Below are 20,910 nucleotides of genomic sequence, written 5' to 3'. Positions count from 1 at the left end.
CCAATTGCTAAAACACTGTCCTTCCACAGAATGAATGGTCAAAATGATATTTTAATTATAAAATAAGGTTTCATATATACTTACCAAACAATTACGTTAGCTGTACGCTTTCTTACCTGGCAGTCGAAAATTCAAATTCCTGCTGGCGGTAGCGGCGCTGCCATTGTTTGTGTAGGTGATACAGATCCCGCCCACTTTCGGGAATACCTGGTACTGCTGAGCTAGACTCTTCAATTCGTTGAGCTGCAACGTCCATCTGTGGGGAGGAGGGAGGGCTCTGATTATGTAATTGTATGGTAAGTATATGTGAAACCTTATTTTATCATTAAAATATAATTTTCACATAAGTGACTTACCAAACAATTACATTAGCTGACTCCACATTCCCCGGAAGGTGGGTATATGGACAGCTTTATGAACAAAAACAACAGTCATGTGCTCACATTATATATAATGTCTGCAGTACCTTACCTTGTGAGAGAGCAGCTACAGGTAGATACTGCCTCTGGTCGGCGCTCTCATCACATGTAGGAGACGTGGCAGTAAAGGCCAGGGTCGTCCCTACTAATAGTGGGATTTTTGCAATCATGGAAGTGCACTGATGATTGACAAAAACAACAATAATTTACCCTTGCCCTGGGTGAAAAGACCAGATAAAAACCACACAAAACCATCACCTACACTAAAAACCATATGATACCCTTAACCAGATATAAGAACTGGTGGGTACTTCAGGTACATGTACCCCCAGGCTTCCCACAAACTCAAAAAACCTCAAATTCAAGGCGAGGAGATGATAGAGGGAAAAAACCGGGTCCCCCTATGCTTCCTCTCCCAACACCATTCCCGCTACTGACAACGGTCCCAATCTAAACCAGTTTTCGTAAATAGTTTCTACCTCCTTCAAATAGTGCGATGCAAACACCGATTTCGACCTCCAGAATGTTGTTTGCATAATGGAGGATAGAGACATTCTCTCTGAAAGCCAAAGATGTTGCTACTGCATGAATCTCATGCGTCTTCACTTTCAGCACCCTAAGAGCATGTTCCTGAGTTTGGGCATGCGGTTCTCGGATCTAACTCCTCAGGAAAAAGGACATGGCATTCTTTGAAAGAGGCCGAGACGGGTCTTTCACCGAGCACCAGAGTCAGCTCGACTCTCCTCTCACAGTTTCTGTCCTAGTCAGGTAGTGTCTGATGGCTCTGACCGGACACAATGTACGTTCATCTTCCGACCCAACTAAGTCCGTTAGATTCTTTATCTTGAAAGAACGGGGCCAAGGATTCAAAGGATCCTCATTTTTAGCAAGGAAGTCTGTTACATAAGAACAAACTACATTGCCCTGGGCAAAACCCACTTCCTTACTCATCGCCTGCAACTCGCTTACTCTTCCCGCTGAGGCTAAGGTGACTAGGAATAGTGTCTTCCTAGATACGTCCCTCAAGGTTGCAGAATTGAACGGTTTGAATTGGGGGCCATTGAGCCACCTTAAAACTACATCCAAATTCCATTCCACTTCTTCAGGCTTGAAAATCTTGGAGGAACTAAAGGATCTGATCAGGTCACTGATGTCCTGATTTGACGAAATATCGAGGCCTCTATGCTTGAAAACTGATGAAAGCATGGCCCTATATCCTTTAATAGTTGAAGTGGCCAACTTCTTGGTGTCCCTCAGAAATAACAAAAATTCCACAATTTCTGTTATAGATGTCTCAGAAAAAGAGATGCTATGTCGTCTGCACCATGACCTAAAGACTTTCCACTTGGACTGGTAGAGCTTGGCAGAAGAGCTTCTTCTGCAGCTAGCAATAGCATCTGACGCCCTTCGCAAAAACCCTTTTGCTCTGACCAGTTTCCAGACAGTCTGAATCCTGTCAGGGCCAGAGCGGACAACCCTTCGTGATATCGGTTGAAACGGGGTTGTCTGAGAAGCAATGGATTTTGTGGAAGTAGACTGTTAAAATCCACCAGCAGATTGAGAAGGTCCGGGAACCACTCTTTCCTGGGCCAGAATGGCGCTACTAGGGTCATTGTCATTCTGGTGCGATTGAAGCTTGTTTAAGACTTCTCTTATCATCCTGAAGGGAGGAAAAGCGTAAACGTCCAGTCCTGTCTAATCTAGCATTACATCTGTTCTCCACGCTAGTGGTTCTGGAATCGGAGAACAAAAAATGGGAAGGCGATTGTTCCTCGATGTGGCGAACAGGTCTATTGATGGTCTTCCCCAAAGCTTCCAGAGGTCCTGACACACTCTCTCGTTCAGAGTCCATTCTGTCGGTAACACCTGATTTACCCGACTCAGTTTGTCTGCAAGCACATTCATTCTCCCTTGCACGAATCTTGAAAAAAGGTTGATCCTCTTCTCATTCATCCAGGTGAGGAGATCTTCGGCTATCTTGTTGAGAGAGAACGAGTGGGTCCCTCCCTGCTTCCGTACATATGACAACGCTGTGGTGTTGTCCGAGTAGACCGCTATGTTTCTTCTGGTGACTAAATGGTCGAACGCTTGTAGCCCTAAGAGGATGGCCTTCAATTCCTTCCAACTGATGTGCAAGGTCTTTTCTCGTCCTGTCCACAGACCTGATACTCTCTTGTCTCCTAGGAGGGCTCCCATCCACTGTCTGAGGCTTCTGAGAACTGCAGGTCGGGGTTCGACACGACTAGGGAAATTCCTTCTTGTAATCTTTCCCTTGAATGCCACCAATGAAGATCCACCTTTATCTCTTCCGTCAGGGGGAAAACTAGTGAGTCTGACTGTGTCTTCCGAGACCAATTTGCTTTCAGGAAGAACTGAAGCTGCCTAATGTGTAGGCGTCCTAACCTGACAAAACTCTCCACTGAAGCCAGGGTCCCAAGTAGGCTCATCCATTCGAGCACTGAGCAGGACGGGCGAACCAGAAATTGCTGGACGGTCGACAGGCAGGACTCTATCCTCTTCGGGGAGAGAAAAACCCGAAAAGCTAGAGAGCCTAGTATCATCCCTAAATAGAGAATCCTCTGAGTTGGAATCAATTGGGACTTCTCTATGTTTATTATGATACCCAATTGTTGTGTCAAAGTAAGCGTCTTCTCCAAGTCCTTCACACACTGACTGACTGGATCTGGCTCTCAGGAGCCAGTCGTCTAAGTAAAAAGCTGTGTTGATCCCCATCAAATGCAGCCACTTTCCCAGAGGAGCGAGAATCCAAGTAAATACTTGAGGGGCGGTTGACAGACCGAAGCAGAGGGCTCTGAACTGGAAGACTCTCTTCTTGAAGACGAATCTCAGGAACTTTCTGGAGTTCTGATGGATAGGGACATGGAAGTGTGCATTCTTCATGTCGAGAGATACCATCCAGTCGCCTGGTTGGACGGCTGACATTACCGATCGACTGGTTTCCATTCGGAATTTCGTCTTCCGGACGAAGAGGTTCAGAGCGCTTACATCCAAAACAGGTCTCCATCCCCCTGATGCCTTGGGGACTACAAAGAGCCTGTTGTAAAACCCTGGGGAGTTCGTGTCTGTTACCTCCTCTATGGCCTCTTTGTTGATGAGCTCTTCTACTTCTTTGGTTAAAGCCAAAGCTCTTGTTGATCCTGTCGAGTATGCTGTCAAACAGACAGGTGTAATGGACAGTGGTGGATCCTGCATAAAAGGGATCACATATCCCTCTCGAAGCACCTGTATTACCTACTGTTCTGTTCCTCTTCAACTCCATTCTTCCCAGTAGTCGTGGAGTCTTGCCCCCACGGGTGTGTGAAGGACCTTCCGATCATTTACCTGTCTTAAAGGAAGGTTTCTTGGTAGACTTAGAGGTGGTTCGTAGATCAGTTCTTGGTCTCTGCTGCCACTTCGACTTACCTCCTCGAAAGGGATGCTTTGTAGAGGAGAAGCTTTGGCTCCTGTCGCTGGAGGTTCCTTAGGTCTTCTCGCTAACTAAAAAAAAAAAATCATTGGTGGACTTTTTCTCGAGGTCCGACAGCACATGCTTGATGGTTTCTTCTGGAAACAGGTGAGATTTACTCAGGGGGGACAATAACATAGCCGATTTTTGGTTCGTGGTTACTCGTCGAGATGTGAAGGAGCACCACCGTTCTCTCTTCTTTAGTACAGTGGTACCTCGACATACGAAAGGCTCAACTTACGAAAAACTCGAGATACGAAAGCAAATACGAAGATTTTTTGGCTCAACATACGAAAATAGTTCAAGTTACAAAAGGTTGTTGCTGTAAAGTCCCGAGATTCGCCCAGACCACCTAGAACCATTTTAAAACTCGCGCTCCGCCAACTGAGTAAACATGCCACCATCCTCCCGCTCTCTCATTGGTTCCTGATGCTAGTCACCCCATAAGATCGTGCTCTCCTATTGGTCAGCATCTACCCCTTGAGCTCTATGTATTCTATTGGTAAAAGGATGGTGTAAATTGAAAAACTTATTCATGCAATACATTTAATAAAAAAAAAAAAAAAAATCATTAGGTAAAGATAGAATAAAGAATAGAAATGAATGGTTATTATGCTGTTTGGTAGTTTCAGTAGTTGAAGAGAGAGAATGAAAATTTATGGCTTACTGTGTGCTAGGAGAAGTGATTGCTAGGCGATCGTTCGGTACTTGTAAGTGCTGGATGTAAACAGAAGTTTGGAAGCTTTTTTTGTTTTTGTTTGATTGTTTATTATAGTTAATGGTTACTTAATAATTATTTGAAATGAGTACATGCAATACATTTAATAAAAAAAATTGTGAATTAGATATCATAAAATGATATTGTTAAACTACAATAAAGTTTTGTACATACTTACCTGGCAGATATATACTTAGCTATAGTCTCCGACGTTCCCGACAGAATTTCAAATCTTCCGCGCACACGCGACAGGTAGGTCAGGTGGTCTACCTTACCCGCCGCCTGGGTTTGGCGGATGTACGTAACCACTCCGTAGCTTGTCATATTTTCTCTTCCACCTGTTTCTCCAGAGGGGAGGCTGGGGGTGGGCCATTTAATCGTATATATCTTGCCAGGTAAGTATGTAAACAAAAACTTTTTAAATTGTAGTTGTTAACAAAATATTTTTCATTTTTTTTTTTTTGTACATGAACTTCCCTGACAGATATATACTTAGCTGATTGGCACCCTTGGTGGAGGTAAGAGACAGCTCAATAATACAGGTAAGACTGGGGAAACAACTAATGTTGTAGGATATAAAAACCTTGGTTCTCACCTTTTCAGGATGAGACTTCATAGATACTATCTCTGAGTCTGCATTGCCTGGAGAGCTACAGCTAGGACGTGACCTGATGCTGAAAGACTCTCGGATCTACCACTGGGATATGTGATCCCCTATTGTGGTAGAATCCAAGTCGGATGCTGTTAGAGGGATCTTGTCCGCTTACCTACAGATCCTTACCACTACCTCTGCAAGGAGCCAAAACCCACCAGACCACCTACCAAATATAACAAAGGGTTAATATTACGACAAAAAGAGGTGCCTCCTGCAACCTCTTTCAGACAACCAAAAAAACAACAATATAAAATATAGGGTAACATATAAAAAATTTTTTTACACAGGATAAGTTTCAGCTCCCTGCCAGCACCGAATCCGCCGATACGAAAGGACCCAAGGCGAAGCATTTATCATATGTGATTTTTACATCACGTAGGTAGGTGTGGTTTGCGAAAACCGATTGGCATCTCCAAAAAGTCGCCTCCATCAAGTTCCGCACAGACATATTTTTTTCTGAATGCAAGAGCGAAGTTGCGATGGCTCTCACTCGTGAGCTTTTCACTTTCAGTAGTTTAAAATGTTCTTCCTTACAAGCAACATGTGCCTCTGTACTAAGGCTTCTCAGAAAAAAGGAAAGAGCATTCTTCGACATGGGCCGAGTGGGGTCCTTTACAGAGCACCAAAGCACATCTTGATTAGCCTTAAGTTGTTCCTTCCTCTTAAGGAAATACTTCATAATTCTCATAGGGCAAAGAGTTCTTTTCAGGCTCTTCCCCTACTAGAAAAGATAAACTACGAACTTCAAAGCTCCTGGGCCAAGGCCGTGATGGGTTTTCATTCTTTGGCAAGGAAATTTGGAAGAAACGAACACACCATAGAATCTTCCTTAAACCTACATTGCCCTCAATAGCTTGGAGCTCACTCACTCTCTTAGCTGTAGCAAGGGCCCAAAGGAAGATAGCCTTCTTCGTCAGATCCTTGAAAGAGGCTAAGCTAGGAGGTTCGAATCTAGACGATCCAAGGAATTGTAGAACTACGTCTAGATTCCAGTTTGGTACCACATGAGGACGCTTAATGGTTTTCAAATGATCTAATAAGATCATGCAAGTCCTTATCATCGGATATCTTTAAGCCTCTATGCCGAAATACCGCCGCCAACATACTGCGGTATCCCTTAATAGTTGACACATCCAGATGACATTCTTCTTTGAGGAAAAATAAGGAAATCCGCAATTTGGGTCACAGAGGTACTGGAAGAGGAAATGTTCTTCCTCTTGCACCAACATCTGAAGACATCCCACTTTGACTGTATACACGCAAGTGGAAGGTCTCCTCGCTCTTGCGATTGCTTTAGCATCTGTTGCTGAAAGCCTTTCGCTCTGACCAAACTTTGGACAGTCTGAAGCCAGTCAGACTGAGAGCGAGGAGAATTTTTGTGGTACCTGTCGAAGTGGGGTTGTCTGAGTAGATCGCTCCTTAGCGGGAGCGATCTTGGAAGGTCCACCAACCATTCCAGTACCTCTGTGAACCATTCTTGGGCCGGCCAAAAGGGAGCGATTAAGGTCATTCTCGTTGAATCGGACTCTACGAACTTATTCTTGATGGTTAGCCCCAGGATCTTGAAGGGGGGGAAACGCGTAGACGTCGAGTCCGTTCCAGTCTAGAAGAAGAGCTCTAGTTGCTAATGCCTCTGGATCCGATATCGGAGAGCAGTAAGGATCCAGCCTCTTGTTCTTTGACGTGGCAAAGAGGTCTATGTGTGGCCTGCCCCATAACTTCCACAGGCTCTGGCATACATCCAGATGAAGGGTCCACTCTGTGGGAAGGACCTGATCTTTCCTGCTGAGGAGATCTGCTCTTACATTCCTTTTCTCCCTGCACGAACCTGGTGAGAAGCTTGATTTCCTCTTTCTCTGCCCACAGAAGAAGGTCTCTTGCTGTCTCGTACAGGGAGAAGGAAATGCGTCCCCCCCTGTTTCCTGATATATGCCAGAGCTGTAGTGTGTCCGCGTTGACCTGCACTACCGATCTTCTGACTTTGGGCTCGAAAGCCTTCAGAGCCAACCACACAGCCATCAACTCCTTTCTGTTGATGTGCCAGGCTACCTGGTCCCCCACCCAGGTACCTGACACTTCGCTGGTTCCCAGAGTTGCACCCCACCCCGTGTCCGACGCATCGGAGAACAACACCAGGTTGGGGGTCTGTGATTGAAGAGACAGTCCCTTCGCAAAGAGGTTGGGATCTGTCCACCATAAGAGATGTTTCTTGATGTCCTGGGATAACGACAGGGAGGAACGTCAAATCCTGAGAACGACGACATCCAATTCCGATGAAGAAAGAATTGGAGCGGTCTCAGGTGCAACCTTCCTAGGGGTAAACGAATTGCTCCAGCGAGGAGAGCGTCCCCAGCAGACTCATCCACTCCCTCACTGTGCATACTTCTTTCCCTAAGAAGGTTGTTACTCTCTCGAATCCTCGGGCTATCCTTTCCTGTGAGGGAAAAGCCCGAAAACTCAGAGAGTTCATCTGTATCCCGAGATACACACACTCTTGCTCGGGAATTAGTGACGACTTCTTGAAATTGACGAGAAGTCCCAAAGCCTTCGTCAATTCTAAAGTTACTTGTAAGTCCTTCAAACAACGATCTTCTGAATTGGCCCTTATTAGCCAATCGTCGAGGTACATGGATGATCCTCACCCCTTTCAAATGAAGCAATTGAGCCACATTCCTCAAAATCCCTGTGAACACTTGAGGGCCGTCGAGAGGCCGAAAACACAGAGCCCTGAACTGAAAAATTTTCCCCCCCCATCATGAATCTGAGAGAAACTTCCTCGAGGAAGGATGGATCGGTACGTGGAAGTAAGCGTCCTGTAAATCCAAGGAAACCATCCAGTCCCCCCCCCCTGGACGAAGTGCTGCCAGCACTGATGAAGGTGTTTCCATCGTGAAACTTCCTTCTTTCTACGAAGAAGTTCAGGGTGCTTTACATCCAACACCGGTCTCCATCCCCCTGAGGACTTCGGAACTAGGAAAAGGCGGTTGTAGAAGCCCGATGAATGATGGTCTGTCACTAGTTCGATAGCCCCTTCTCCAGCATCTGATCTACTGCTAGATGGAGAGCTTGATTCATGATGGGGTTCTCTGTACCTGGCCGTCAGTTCCCATTGGGATGGTCGTCAAGGGAGGTCTTTCGACGAAAGGGATGAGGTAACCTCTCCTCAAAATAGAAAGGGTCCAAGGATCCGCCCTTTTTTGGGCCCAGACTTCTGCAAACTCTAAGAGTCTGGCGCCACCGTTGTTTGAAGGACTTGCAAGTTATTTGGGGGCTTTAACAGACTTGGCGAAAGTCTTACCCCTTCTTGAAGGTCTACGACCTCTAAACGTAGAGGTTCTTGATGAAGACGCCCCTCGAAAGGGTTCTCGAACACTTGCTTTTCCTTCTTAGCCTTGGTAGGGAAGGAAGGGCGAGGTTTTCTTGCCGACTGTGCCAAAAGGTCCTGGGTGGCTTTGGCCGACAGTGATCTTGAAATGTCCTGCTTCGATGTTTAGGGGAACAACTGAGCAGACAGAGGAGCAAAAACAGCAAAGAAGACCTCTGGGCATGGGAGACAGACTTCGTTAAGAAGGAACAATAAACCGACCTCTTCTTCACGATCCCGGCCCCATACAGGGAGGCGATTTCACTCGCTCCGTCTCTTACTGACTTGTCCATACAAGACAAACGCACAATAAGATCTTCTGGCGAAATTGACTCTGGCACTTCAATTTTCCTTTGGCTAGGACTCCCAACGACCAATCAAGAGAAAGTTGAAATACTTTTTTTTCCCTAGCAAGTCTAAACATGCCTTTGAGCATGTGATCCAATTTTCATTCATTGCCCAAGTCGTCTTGTAGCAGAGTTAAGGGCAGTTCTCCTTGTCGAATCTACCAGCGCCGAAAAATCCGAATCAGCCGAAGACGGTAGACCCCAATCCTAAGGACTCTCCTGTTTCGTACCAAAAGACCGCGCATCCTGATAACTTCGAAGGAGGAAAGCGAACATCGTTTTCCCCGCTTCTTCTTTGGAAGCCATCCAGGAACCAAAATTCCTCAGTGCCTTCTTCATAGAAAGAGTTGGCTTCTTTTCATCCTCACAAGAGAACTCTTCGCTGTCTTCGCCGTTGAAAAAGTGAGTGAGGAGAGGAGGAGCCGTAGGAGAAAGGGAATCCCCAAAAACTTGCAAAAGTAGCTCTGTAAGCTTCTTGTAAGAAGACACAGCAGCAGAAGTGTTCGGTTCCTCATCCGAACCTTCTAGGACGTCTTGTCGAGGCGAGGCGCGGAAGATCCTTAGGTGACGAAGGGATCCTAGTAGGAGTTGAGCGAGAGGTTGGAGGAACGCCCTCTCTTAGAAGAGTTTACATCCCCATGGAGAATGAAGAGATATCTGGGATGTCTACGATGAGACTCCCTCTTCGAGGTAGACGGAATCTCAGCCGAAGGAGAGGTAGGGCTCCTACTCCGAGAATCCTTGGAAATATCCACAGGGCGCTTACGAGGAGGCGGAGCGCCTATATACTCTTTGCGCCTATCCCGAGGCGAGCGGCTGCCAGGAGAAGAGCGCCTATCGAGAAGCAGAGCGCTTGCGCGGCTCTCCATACCTGTCCAGTTGCGTACGATCAACGGAAGTTCGACTGGAAGGCGAAAGAATGCGCCTACTAGGAGAGGCCTGCTTGCGAGACTCTTGATGTCTAACAAAGAAAGGGTAAACATTCAGGAGAAGGGCGCTTCAAAGCTAACGAGCGCCTACTTGGAGAAGGGCGCTTCCGAGATTCCTGTTGTCTACCAAGAGAACAAACGGTGTCAGGAGAAGTGCGCCTAGAAGCGGGAGAGCGCCTACACGGAGAAGGGCGCTTGAAAGACTCTTGTTGTCTGCCCCGAGGAGAATAATCAGGAGTATGACGCCTTAAAAGAGACGAGCGCCTACTAGGAGATCGATGTGCAGTAGGCTCTTGGCGCCTACCTTGCGGGAGCGGCTAACAGCAGGCCGTCTATCATGCACACGACTCCTACCAGACTCTTGATGCCTGTCAGGAGAGAAGTCCACGATCCGACACTCGAGGAGAGTGACATCTGGACGAAGAAGAACGTCCCTACTTGCATAAGGGGCCGCCTTCTGAGAATCTTGGGGGGAGGCCTTGCTGAGGAGAAGTCTCACGCGAGGGAGTTGAAGAAATAGCGTGATGAGCAGGTGCAGTGCGCTTACCGGAAGCGGGAATCCAATCTGGAGAAAAAACTTCTTTCTCCATAGAGCGTCCTACCGATGTTTGGCGCCTTGAAGTCGAAAAGAGAGCCAGGCGAGCGCGCTCACTGCGAGCCCCTACCTTCATACGAAACCTCCCCATATGAAGGAGAACGCCTAAAACGAGGAGAACGATCCTCTGAAGAGCGGCGCCTAGATCTCTTGATCGGAAGAGAAACGTCCTTCTTCCTACGTGATCTAACTGCTAGAGAGTCTGCTAGCGCCGTGATCTGAGCTTGAAGTCCCGCGAGTACTCGGTAGGCGAATCTTATGTTCTTCCTCGGAAGCAGCGCGAGGCGCCGAGCGCGCGCGAGAAGAAGAACGATCACAGGATTTCTTGGGTTTCTTCGCCTCCACCGACGATTCTTCCGGAAAAACCTCCGGACTAGAAGCAAAGGACTGCAGGGAGCCCTCCAAGCCCTCTTCAACGGGCGCGACGCATCCGGGAGAGTTCCAACCTCTCTTCGGAGAGGGAGACGACGAAGAGGAGAAGCATTGGCGTAGTAGCTCCTTCTTGTAGCGATCCGAGGCAGCCTGGGAGCGTACTTCAGGACCTGCCGCAGGGGACGCCTGACCGGTGGGGGTTCTCCCTAGCCCTCTTGCGGCTTTCGACTTTCCTACTCCACTGGAACTGGGAGTCTGGAAGAGGTCTAGGCCTAGAGGCACTAAGGAGCCGGTCAGACGCACCCTCCACAACACTGGGGACACTGCACTGATCACTAACACTCTCCTTACCTTCCAACTGACGAATCTTCTGATCCATAGAACGAATCGTGGCTCTCAGAGCTGCCGCCTCCGAAGGCGAATCTTCGGCTTCGGTGCGGGGAGGCCGAGGGGCTGCAACTTGGGAAGAAGGTTCTAATTCTACGTTAGTATTAGGATCCACATCCAACTCACTCATTCTAGATCTACTAGAACTTCTAGAGGAAGCCTTACGCACTCTATCACGTTCCAACTTCCTAACATAAGAAGAGAGAGCCTTATATTCTTCTTCATTCATCCCTTACATTCACTACAAGGGTTAGCAAAAGAACATTCATTCCCCCTGCATTTCATGCAAACCGTGTGGGGGTCTACCGAAGCTTTCGGCAACCTCACCTTACATCCTTCATTCACGCAAACCCTAAACAAAACCGAAGTTTTAACTACCGAATCTAGGTCAGACATCGTTAAAGAAAATCAAACTCAAAATCAAACCGGTCCACAATCAGCGTATGCCAAGCCAAACAAAGCGAATACGTCACCAAAAGAAGTCCAAATTAACTCCAGGCAAGCGAGAATCGAAAAACTATCGAGAGGAACCGACAACAGTTGTTATCGTTCCCGCGACAGAGAAAAATCTGACAAGCTTACGGGAGTGGTTCGTACATCCGCCACCCCAGCTGGCGTAAGGTAGACCACCTGACCTACCTGTCGCGTGTGCCGCGAGATTTGAAATTCTGTCGGGAACGTCGGAGACTATAGCTAAGTATATATCTGTCAGGGAAGTTCATGTACAAAAATATAAAATAAATCAGACTGCTATCATCGAAGCCAACAAATATGTGTTTTCTAAAATTCTTCTTCTGTTTTAATATTACGTTACGTATATGTTTCATTATAGCTGTCAGTAACTCGGTATCTCCATTAGGTAAAGATAGAATAAAGAATAGAAATGAATGGTATTATACTGTTTGGTAGTTTCATTAGTTGAAGAGAGATACTAATGAAAATTTATGGCTTACTGTGTGCTAGGAAAAGTGATTGCTTGGCGATCATTCAGTACTCGTAAGAGCTGAATGTAAACAAACGACTGGAAGGTTTTTGTTTTGTTTGTTTGTGTATTATAGTTACTGATTAATTAATAATTATTTGAAATGAGTACATACTGATTATTATACATTTTATTGGCATATTCCAAGCTTTTTAGCTTCTCAGGTTTAGATGTCAGAATCATAGACTAGGCTACAGTAGCAACTGCTAACATAGGCTAGGCTTATTGCTAAGGGACATATGCTAAAGTCCTAATATATACAGTAAAAATGGGGTTGAACATTACATGCAGTTGAATATTACTCATGTATGTACAGTATTTTGCCTTTTTGGAGTCATATTTCTTCAGTCGGATCGGCATCGTAACCCTAGAACATATGTTATAGGCCTGGAAATATAATTTACTGGGGTGTTTTTGTAGGGCTTGGAACGGATTAGGCATTTTACATGTAAAATGTGATTCAAGATACAAAAAACTCATGATACGAAGGCCGCCTCGGAACGGATTAATTTCTTATCTCGAGGTACCACTGTACTCCCATAGTGAATATGGCAGCCAATTCCCCTGAACCGTCCGCTGTCACATTGAGCCACTTAGCAGAAAAATCCTCATCCAGAGACTGGCAATCTTCAATTTTCCTGGCTAACGCTGCAATAGTCCAATCCAGAAAACTGAAGACTTCGATCACCTTGTATAAGTTCTTCACCAGGTGATCTAACTCGGGTGAAGAGAACAACACTTTCGCAGCCGAGAACGCTGCTTTTCTGTGAGAGTCCACAAGGCCGGATAAGTCTCCTTGGGAGGAGGCAGAAACTCCCAAAGAAGGAACTTCTCCTGTCGCATAAAACCCGTAGGTTTTATTCTGCAGCTTTGACGGAGGGAAGGCGAACGAAGCCTTGCCTGACTCCCTCTTCTTAGCAAGCCACTCTTCTACTTCCTTCAGTGCTTTCTTCGAGGACTGAGAAAGAACTGGTTTCGGTAACCCCGAAGGCGCTGATCTCCTATCCTTCACAAACATCGACGGAGGTGAAGAAGGCGAAACCTTAACAGACTAGAATAAGCAGAAGAGGGCTTCGAATCCTGGTCTTGAGTTTCCTCTTTCGACAAGACGGCCGATACCCCGTCTTCCTCTTCTGTCTGGCTCGTTGTCTTCTTCAAAAAGACCATCAATTCTTGAAGTTGATGTTTAAAGGGGCCCAAAGTAGAATCCTCTAGCAAGGGTTTGGCCTTCGAATCATCCTTAGGCGAAGACGAAGTCGTGGCTGTCGTACGGCTCTTCTTCGAAAACGAACGACTGGGAGTCGAAACAACACGAGACGTAAGAGGCACACGAGTCGAAGCAGCTCGAGGCGAATGAGGCGAACGAGTCGAAACAGCTTGAGACAAATGAGGCAAACGAGTCGAAACTCTTATTGATACACAACGAGGCGAGTCAGTCTCGCAAGCTCTCAAGTGCTGTGAAGCATGTGAGCGTCTGATTCCGTCCAAAGTTACGCTATCCGAAGAGGACCGACGATCTTCCTGGAAAAACTGGTTCGGAGCGAAACTGCAGGAAGGTTGTGGACTCCAGTGTTCCTTGGATTTCTTAACAGGCGGCGACATCCCTCTCGCACGCTGGGCATGTCTCTTCAAAGGATGCGACACTAAATCACTCCACACTTTTCGCCTCGACACAGGTGACTGCACTTCCGAGTTGGACGACAACTGCGCGTCACTGATATCTACGCCTTTCCAGCGGCGTTTCCTGGACACCTGCGAGTCGACTACATCGACGGAGTCGGCGACTGACCGTGGGCAAACTCCCCCAGTCTCCCTTTGACCTCCGGTATGTCTTCTCCCGGGAACTGGGGAGTGGGACAGATACCTTCGTCTAGGAGAACAGGGGGAACGGACAGCTGCCTCCTCGGACACAACACTGACACTTGGCCTAACTTTTCACTCGACTTCTCTACGAACGCACGAAACGACATACCCAAATCCATAACGGATTTTGCCAAGAACTTAAATTTCTTGTCCATCTTGGACTCTAACAAGGAAATGGTGATGGGATCGGAAACATGGGATACCTGGTCTGGAGTAATTGCTACTGAAGTTGGGGGACTATCAATAGGTGAAATATTCGATAAAAGTGGAGAAGATAGTGACGGTTTGTTTGCCTCTAAAGGCACGGGAGTTATCTCTACTCTAGTTTTACTACCCGCTCTAAGAGCTGCTTTCCTTTTCCTATCTTTGTCCATCTTATCCAAATGAGCTTGAAAAGTCTTCCAACCTTGTTCATCTAAACTACGGCACTCATCACAAGTTAATTCCTTGCTACAGCACTGACCCCTAGATTCAACACATTTGGAGTGCGGATCGTAACATAGTTTACCTAATCTAGTTTTGCAGCCTGCAAAACCTAACTGAAGAAGAACTAGCATCAGACATCTTTGTAATAACTTGTTAATAACTAGGCAGCTAACTGATGAAGCAAAACACCAACCAAGAAATTGTACATCACAAAAAGGAAAAATCCACAATGGCGACAAAAGTCGACTGCAACAACAAACCACCGGTGTTACCATGTGGCTGGCAGAAAACGAATTGAAGAGTCTAGCTCAGCAGTACCAGGTATTCCCGAAAGTAGGCGGGATCTGTATCACTTACACAAACAATGGCAGCGCTGCTATCGCCGCCAGGAATTTGAATTTTCGACTACCAGGTAAGAAAGCTTTGTTTCTGACCGGGAATAAACCTGCTAAGCATCCTGATGTCTTTCCGCTGCCCTGACATAAAAAAGTTTTACCAGGTGTAGTGTTAACCATTCTATGTTGCATGAAAGTGTAATGACACTAGTTAAACTCTGTGTTGCATGATACAGGGAAAAGACCAAAACCTGGACTTATGTTTAAGAACAAAATGGACAAATCTTGGTTACAGAGTCCCTCCTACAGTCCTAGAGCCAAAGTTGGTTCTGGATTACTTAAAATTTAATCAACTTTATTTGTAAGTCGTAATTCTTACGCTGAAACTGTTCATTAATTGAGCATGATTATCTGAAAACATCCCTAGTGAGGCCAAGTTTCCTAATGAGGAAAAGCCCTTACCATATAGGAAGTTTCCTTCAGGCCTAAAATTCTTCAAGCAGCACATGCCTATTCATCTTTGACCGACAAGCATGCATAAATAAGTATCATCCTCACATCACTAGATAAGAATGGGGATATAGAGAATTAACAATATAATGCATAGAAATGGGTCAGAAGAAGCAACAGGTCCCTGGCCTTTGGAATACTGTTGACAGAGTTGGCCAATTTGAATTACTGATTCAGTAGAAGTGTCTTGCTCCTAAAGTCGACACTAACTCAAAGTGCACACTAACCCAAACAAAGTGCACAGAACAGCCATACTTTCTTGTAAAAACATCTTGAAGGAACCTCCATGACTGTGGATGTAAGGTAAGCAGAATACATTCTGCAGTATGCACCTGTCCTCTACACTTACTGCAACTAGTGTGTGCATCATAGCACAGCTTGGTCAATCTAATCTTATTGTAGTGAAGACTGGAAGCAATAGAGTCAGGCATACTAATATTCTGAGCTAACAGAAGAGAAAAACTAATGCAGGTACAGCATCCAAGTTGAAAGCAACAAACGTAAAACCAACAAAAGCGGGTACATCACCGACTTCGTCAAGCAATCGAGAAAGCAGTGAACATGAACTCGGGAGTAGGACGTCTTGTTGGTTGCGCGGAATGAATAAGAATGACGCTACCGGCTTCTGTCGCTTGCAACTTCTCGTTGTGGTGCGTGGGACCCATCACCACATTGCAACAGTAACTTGCTTGAGAATTTTTGAATTTAGGATGCCATGCAAGGCTAATCGTTAGCTAAGTAATTAATTGGTAGTTGCTTTTATAAAAAAGAAAATTATTTGGTTCCATATAAATACTATTTAACTTTACCAATCATTTAACTTTTACTGATGACTGAGCATTTCTGTGAGACATACAATTAATTTCACTGTAGCTGCTTTATCAGCTTTTCTTTTTTTTCAATCACAGGAAGAAGGCTATTTTACAAAGATTTGGTGGTTTTAAGTAAATGATCTAGGTACTTACATGATAAAAGGCAGAGGGTGGCACAGCTTCCGTTTGTGTCTCTTCTAGGTATTCCTCCCACTCAAATTCTTCATCTGAAAGAAGTTACAAAATGGAATCCAGTTGGGGTACAAAACTGTAATTTTTAGAATAAAAAGTAAATTTCTCAAACATACCCATCAATTACCATATGATTTAATTAGCAGTCAAACTCCTCCAGATATGTTAACTTCTGAAATTTTGTACATATATGGAAGATGAAGTGCCAGAATACCATCCACTAAGTGATTGTGCAGTTGCAACTTTGTTCTACTTATGGACAGGAAGGAACTGCTAGTTTCATTCTTTTGCATGGAACAAGCAACATATCATAAAAGGAAGGGAGTGCAATAGGGGCAAATATTATTATTGAATAGTTTGCATATGAATGACAGATCCATTAACCATAGTCTGAATCACTCTTTGCATGGGAGAAAGCAAAAGATTATTTCCAGCTACTGTAAGACTATGGGCTGAGGAGTACAAACTTGGGGAAGGGGAGGGGAGTCAATACACAAGCATCCAAAAAAGTATAAGTTCTTTCTTTGATTAAGTAAACACCTGGGAAAAGTTACTGTTTGGACAGGCAGCCCCGGTTACCGACAGAGGTTCCATTCCTGGTGGCGTGACATTAACCGAAAATCGTCACTAACCGAAATTCAAAAGCATACGAGCACACAATCCACCTTACGGTGCCCTGGACTTGTTAACGATGGCTTATTAGACTGTCACGGCCATATATTTTGCCCTAATATGTAATACATAATCTTTAATGAAAATGTAGAAATTAATTTACCTAATCATTTGCTATGGTCTGCATGGTAGTCTACAAATTTTTAATATCAGATTCAATAAACTTACTAGTAAATCTTGGCATAGAATGGAGAGAGAGAGAGAAGAGAGAGCGAGAGAGAGGAACGAGAGAGTTTATCTCTTTACATCTCTCATGGAATACCAGTCCATTTCTGGTCGCACCCATTCTAGTCCATGAAACTGACAACAACAAAATTTGTATAATTGCTCCAGACTTAATTGTCTTGGAAGTATCCATGAATCTAATAAGATCGCTCATGTCCTTGTTGTGCCAAACATCGTTACCTCTTATGTTTGAACACAGTTTAACATAGCTCTGTACCCTTTAATAGTACTGAAAGCTAACTTCCTAGAGGACCTCAAGAATAGCAGAAAATCCGCTATCTGTGCAATAGTGGTTTGAGAAGAAGAGATGTTATGTCTTCTACACCAGTTTCTAAAAACTGACCACTTCGAATTGTAGAGCTTGGTAGTAGAAGATCTGAGACATCTAGCAATGGCTTCTGCAGCTTGTCTTGAAAAGCCTTTCGCTCTAACCAGTAGCCTGACAGTTGAAATCCTGTCAGAGACAGAGTGAACAATCCCTGATGGAACCTGTACAGGTGAGGCTGTTTGAGTAGCGACCTCTTCTGAGGGAGTAGTCTGGGAAAGTCTATAATTAAACAGAGGAGGTCCGAAAAATGATATTGTTATAATACAATAAAGTTTCATACATACTTACCTGGCAGATATATACTTAGCTAAGACTCCGTCGTCCCGACAGAAATTCAAATTTCGCGTCCACTCGCTGGACAGGTAGGTCAGGTGATCTACCGGCCTGCCCTGGGCGGCAGGACTAGGAACCATTCCCGTTTTCTACTCATATATTTTCTCTTCCCCCTGTCTCCTTGCGGGGAGGCTGGGTGGGCCCTAATCGTATATATCTGCCAGGTAAGTATGTATGAAACTTGATTGTATTATAACAATATCATTTTCATACAATCAACTTACCTGTCAGATATATACATAGCTGATTGGCACCCTTCGGTGGAGGGTAAGAGACAGCTACTTCTGGAAAAGACAGGTAAACAACATATGTTGTAGGTATAAATAAAACCTTGGTTCCTACCTGATAGGTGGTAGACTTCGTGGGTGTTTGCCCCGTAGTCTGCATCACCTCAAGAAACTTTAGCGAGATATGTGATCTATGGCCAAGAATTCTTGTGGGTCTGCGAAGGGGTCTTATCCACTTACTCGGCAGAGCCTGAAAGGACTTTCTCAATGGGTGCTGATCCACTTATATGACAACACACCTTATTAAGGAGCACACAACCAATCCCGACCACCTGATCCTAACCACCATGTTAGTACGTATTAAAAATTGCTCCGAGTTATCCCCAAACTCTTCGCAACAACCATAACTCAAACCAAATTGCACACGCACACAATAATTTTTCCCCCCCAAAAAAAAAAAAGAACAGCCCCAAAAAAAAAATTTGATACTCATCTAATAAAAGATATCACAAGAGTTCCTTACTGAACGAAAGTGACTGGCCGCCTGTGCGGCATCTGCACTTGTTCAGCAGAAAGTCTAGAACATATCTATTAGACTTATGTATTAATTAAGGATTGGTGTTAGCTCCTGTACCCAGGATTGTGCCCGCAGACACGAAAGGACCTAAAAGAAAAACATTTTTCATAGGTCACACGAACGTCCTTCAAATAGTGAGAAGCAAACACAGAATTACATCTCCAATATGTCGCTTCCAAGATATTCTTGAGTGACATGTTTCTCTGAAAAGAGAGAGACGTAGCCACTGCTCTCACTTCATGAGCTCTTACTCTCAGGAGTTTGAAAGAATCATCCGTGCAAGCCTTATGAGCGTCCGTAATGACGTTCCTGGGACAAAAAACAGGCTAAAGCATTCTTAGACATAGGTCTTGATGGATCCTTCACCGAGCACCAGAGAACCTTGTCTAGAACCTCCCAACTGTTTCTTTTTCTGTATGTAAAACTTTAAAGCCCTTTACTGGGCAAAGAGACCTCTCCGGTTTCCCTGCCGACGAGACCCGATAAGCCTTTTACTTCAAAGTTTCTCGGCCAGGGATTCGAAGGATTTTCATTCTTCGCCAAGAATAATTCTTTGAAGGAACAGATGGCTGAATCTAGATTGAAACCCACTTTATCACTAAGGGCGGCAGTTGCAGCTCACTAACTCTTTTCGCGTCGCCAGTGACAAAAGAAACAAAACATTTTCTCGTTATGTCACGAAACGAGGCCAAATGCAGGGGTTCAAATCTCGCTGAGGACAAGAACTTAAGTACCACGTCGAGATTCCAGTTAGGGGGAGAAGTAATCTTAGATTTCTTGGTCTCAAAAGATCTAATCAGATCATGTAGATCTTTATCGTTTCCCAAATCTAGGCCTCTATTCCTAAAGACGGCCGAAAGCATACTCCTATAGCCCTTTATTCGTGGCTACGGAGAGACGCGATTCTTCTCTCAAAAATACAGAAAATCAGCGATTTCTGTTACAGAGGTATCTGGAAGAGGACAACTTCTTCGACTTACACCACCTTCTAAAAAACTTCCCACTTCGATTGGTAAACACGGATGGTGGAAGTTCTCCGGGCTCTAGCGATCGAGCTTGCTGCTTTGCTAGAAAAGCCTCTCGCTCTGACAATCTTTCGATAGTCGAAAGGCAGTCAGAGCGAGAGCGGGGAGGTTTTGATGAAACCTCTCGAAGTGTGGTTGTCTGAGAAGATCCTTCCTTTGTGGGAGGGATCTGGGGAAGTCTACCATCCACTCCAGCACCTCTGGGAACCACTCTTGAGCTGGCCAAAAGGGGGCTATCAGGGTCATTTTTGTCCCCTTTGAAGTCACAAACTTCCTGAGCACTTGCCCCAGAATCTTGAATGGGGAAAGGGGGAAAATGCGTAACGTCTACATGAGACCAATCTAGCAGGAAGGCGTCTACTGTTAGAGCTCTGGGGTCTTCTACTATGTGCCCCCACAAAAGACTTCAGTCTTTTTGAGAGGAACGTGGCAAAGAGGTCGACATGAGGAGTCCCCCAAAGAGACCAGAGATTCCGACAAACTTCTGAGTGGAGGGTCCATTCGGTATGAAGGACCTGGTTCCTCCTGCTCAGCCTGTCTGCTCTCACGTTCCTTACTCCTTGAACAAACCTCGTCAAAAGAGAGATGTTCCTTTGAGATGTCCACAACAGCAGGTCTCTTGCGAGCTCGTAAAGGGCATACGAGTGAGTACCTCCTTGCTTTCGAATGTATGCAAGGGCGGTTGTATTGTCCGCATTCACTTGGACTATCTTGTTCCTCACTAAAGGTTCGAAGCTCTTTAGGGCTAGGTGTACGGCAAACAGCTCTTTGCAGTTTATGTGCCAGGACACTTGAAAGCGCATTCCAAGTGCCTGACACCTCTCTCTTTCCCAAAGTTGCTCCCCAACCTTTTTCCGACGCGTCGGAAAACAATACAAGGTTTGGGTTCTGCGTTTCTAGGGAAGTACCCTTGTTTTCCTTCAGTGGGAGTAACCACCATTCTAAATGGCGTTTCATCAGAACTGGAATGGGAAAACTGTCCGAGAGAAGCCCTGTCTTTCATGTTCCACGATCTTCTGAGGAAGAACTGAAGCGGACGGAGATGAAGTCTTCCTAGAGGAAAGAACTGTTCGAGCGAGGAAAGAGTCCCTAATAGGCTCAACCATTCCCTCGCCGAAGTACGTTCCTTCCTTAGGAAGAGAGAGACTTTC

At 45.3% G+C, this 20,910-nt stretch overlaps 2 protein-coding genes across 2 annotated transcripts in view; both read right to left on the bottom strand.

The window, feature by feature from the left end:
* Positions 1–20,910, bottom strand: part of LOC135217278 (small ribosomal subunit protein eS27) — a 205,202-nt gene that overhangs the window by 68,877 nt on the left and 115,415 nt on the right. The gene's annotated exons all lie outside the window — the stretch shown is intronic.
* LOC135217221 (uncharacterized) overlaps positions 1–20,910 on the bottom strand; it is a 75,298-nt gene that overhangs the window by 40,723 nt on the left and 13,665 nt on the right. Inside the window, exons 2-3 of the mRNA XM_064252951.1 lie at positions 16,334–16,407; positions 117–256 (exon numbers count right to left, since the gene is read on the bottom strand). Coding sequence (XP_064109021.1) covers positions 117–256; positions 16,334–16,407 — 214 coding nt within the window. The remainder of the gene's footprint in view (positions 1–116; positions 257–16,333; positions 16,408–20,910) is intronic.

This window comes from Macrobrachium nipponense, chromosome 7 (genome assembly GCF_015104395.2).
Source record: "Macrobrachium nipponense isolate FS-2020 chromosome 7, ASM1510439v2, whole genome shotgun sequence".
Classification (NCBI taxonomy): Eukaryota; Metazoa; Arthropoda; class Malacostraca; order Decapoda; family Palaemonidae; genus Macrobrachium; species Macrobrachium nipponense.
Note: the sequence above shows the minus strand (reverse complement) of the source record. Positions and strands in the feature narration are given on the sequence as shown.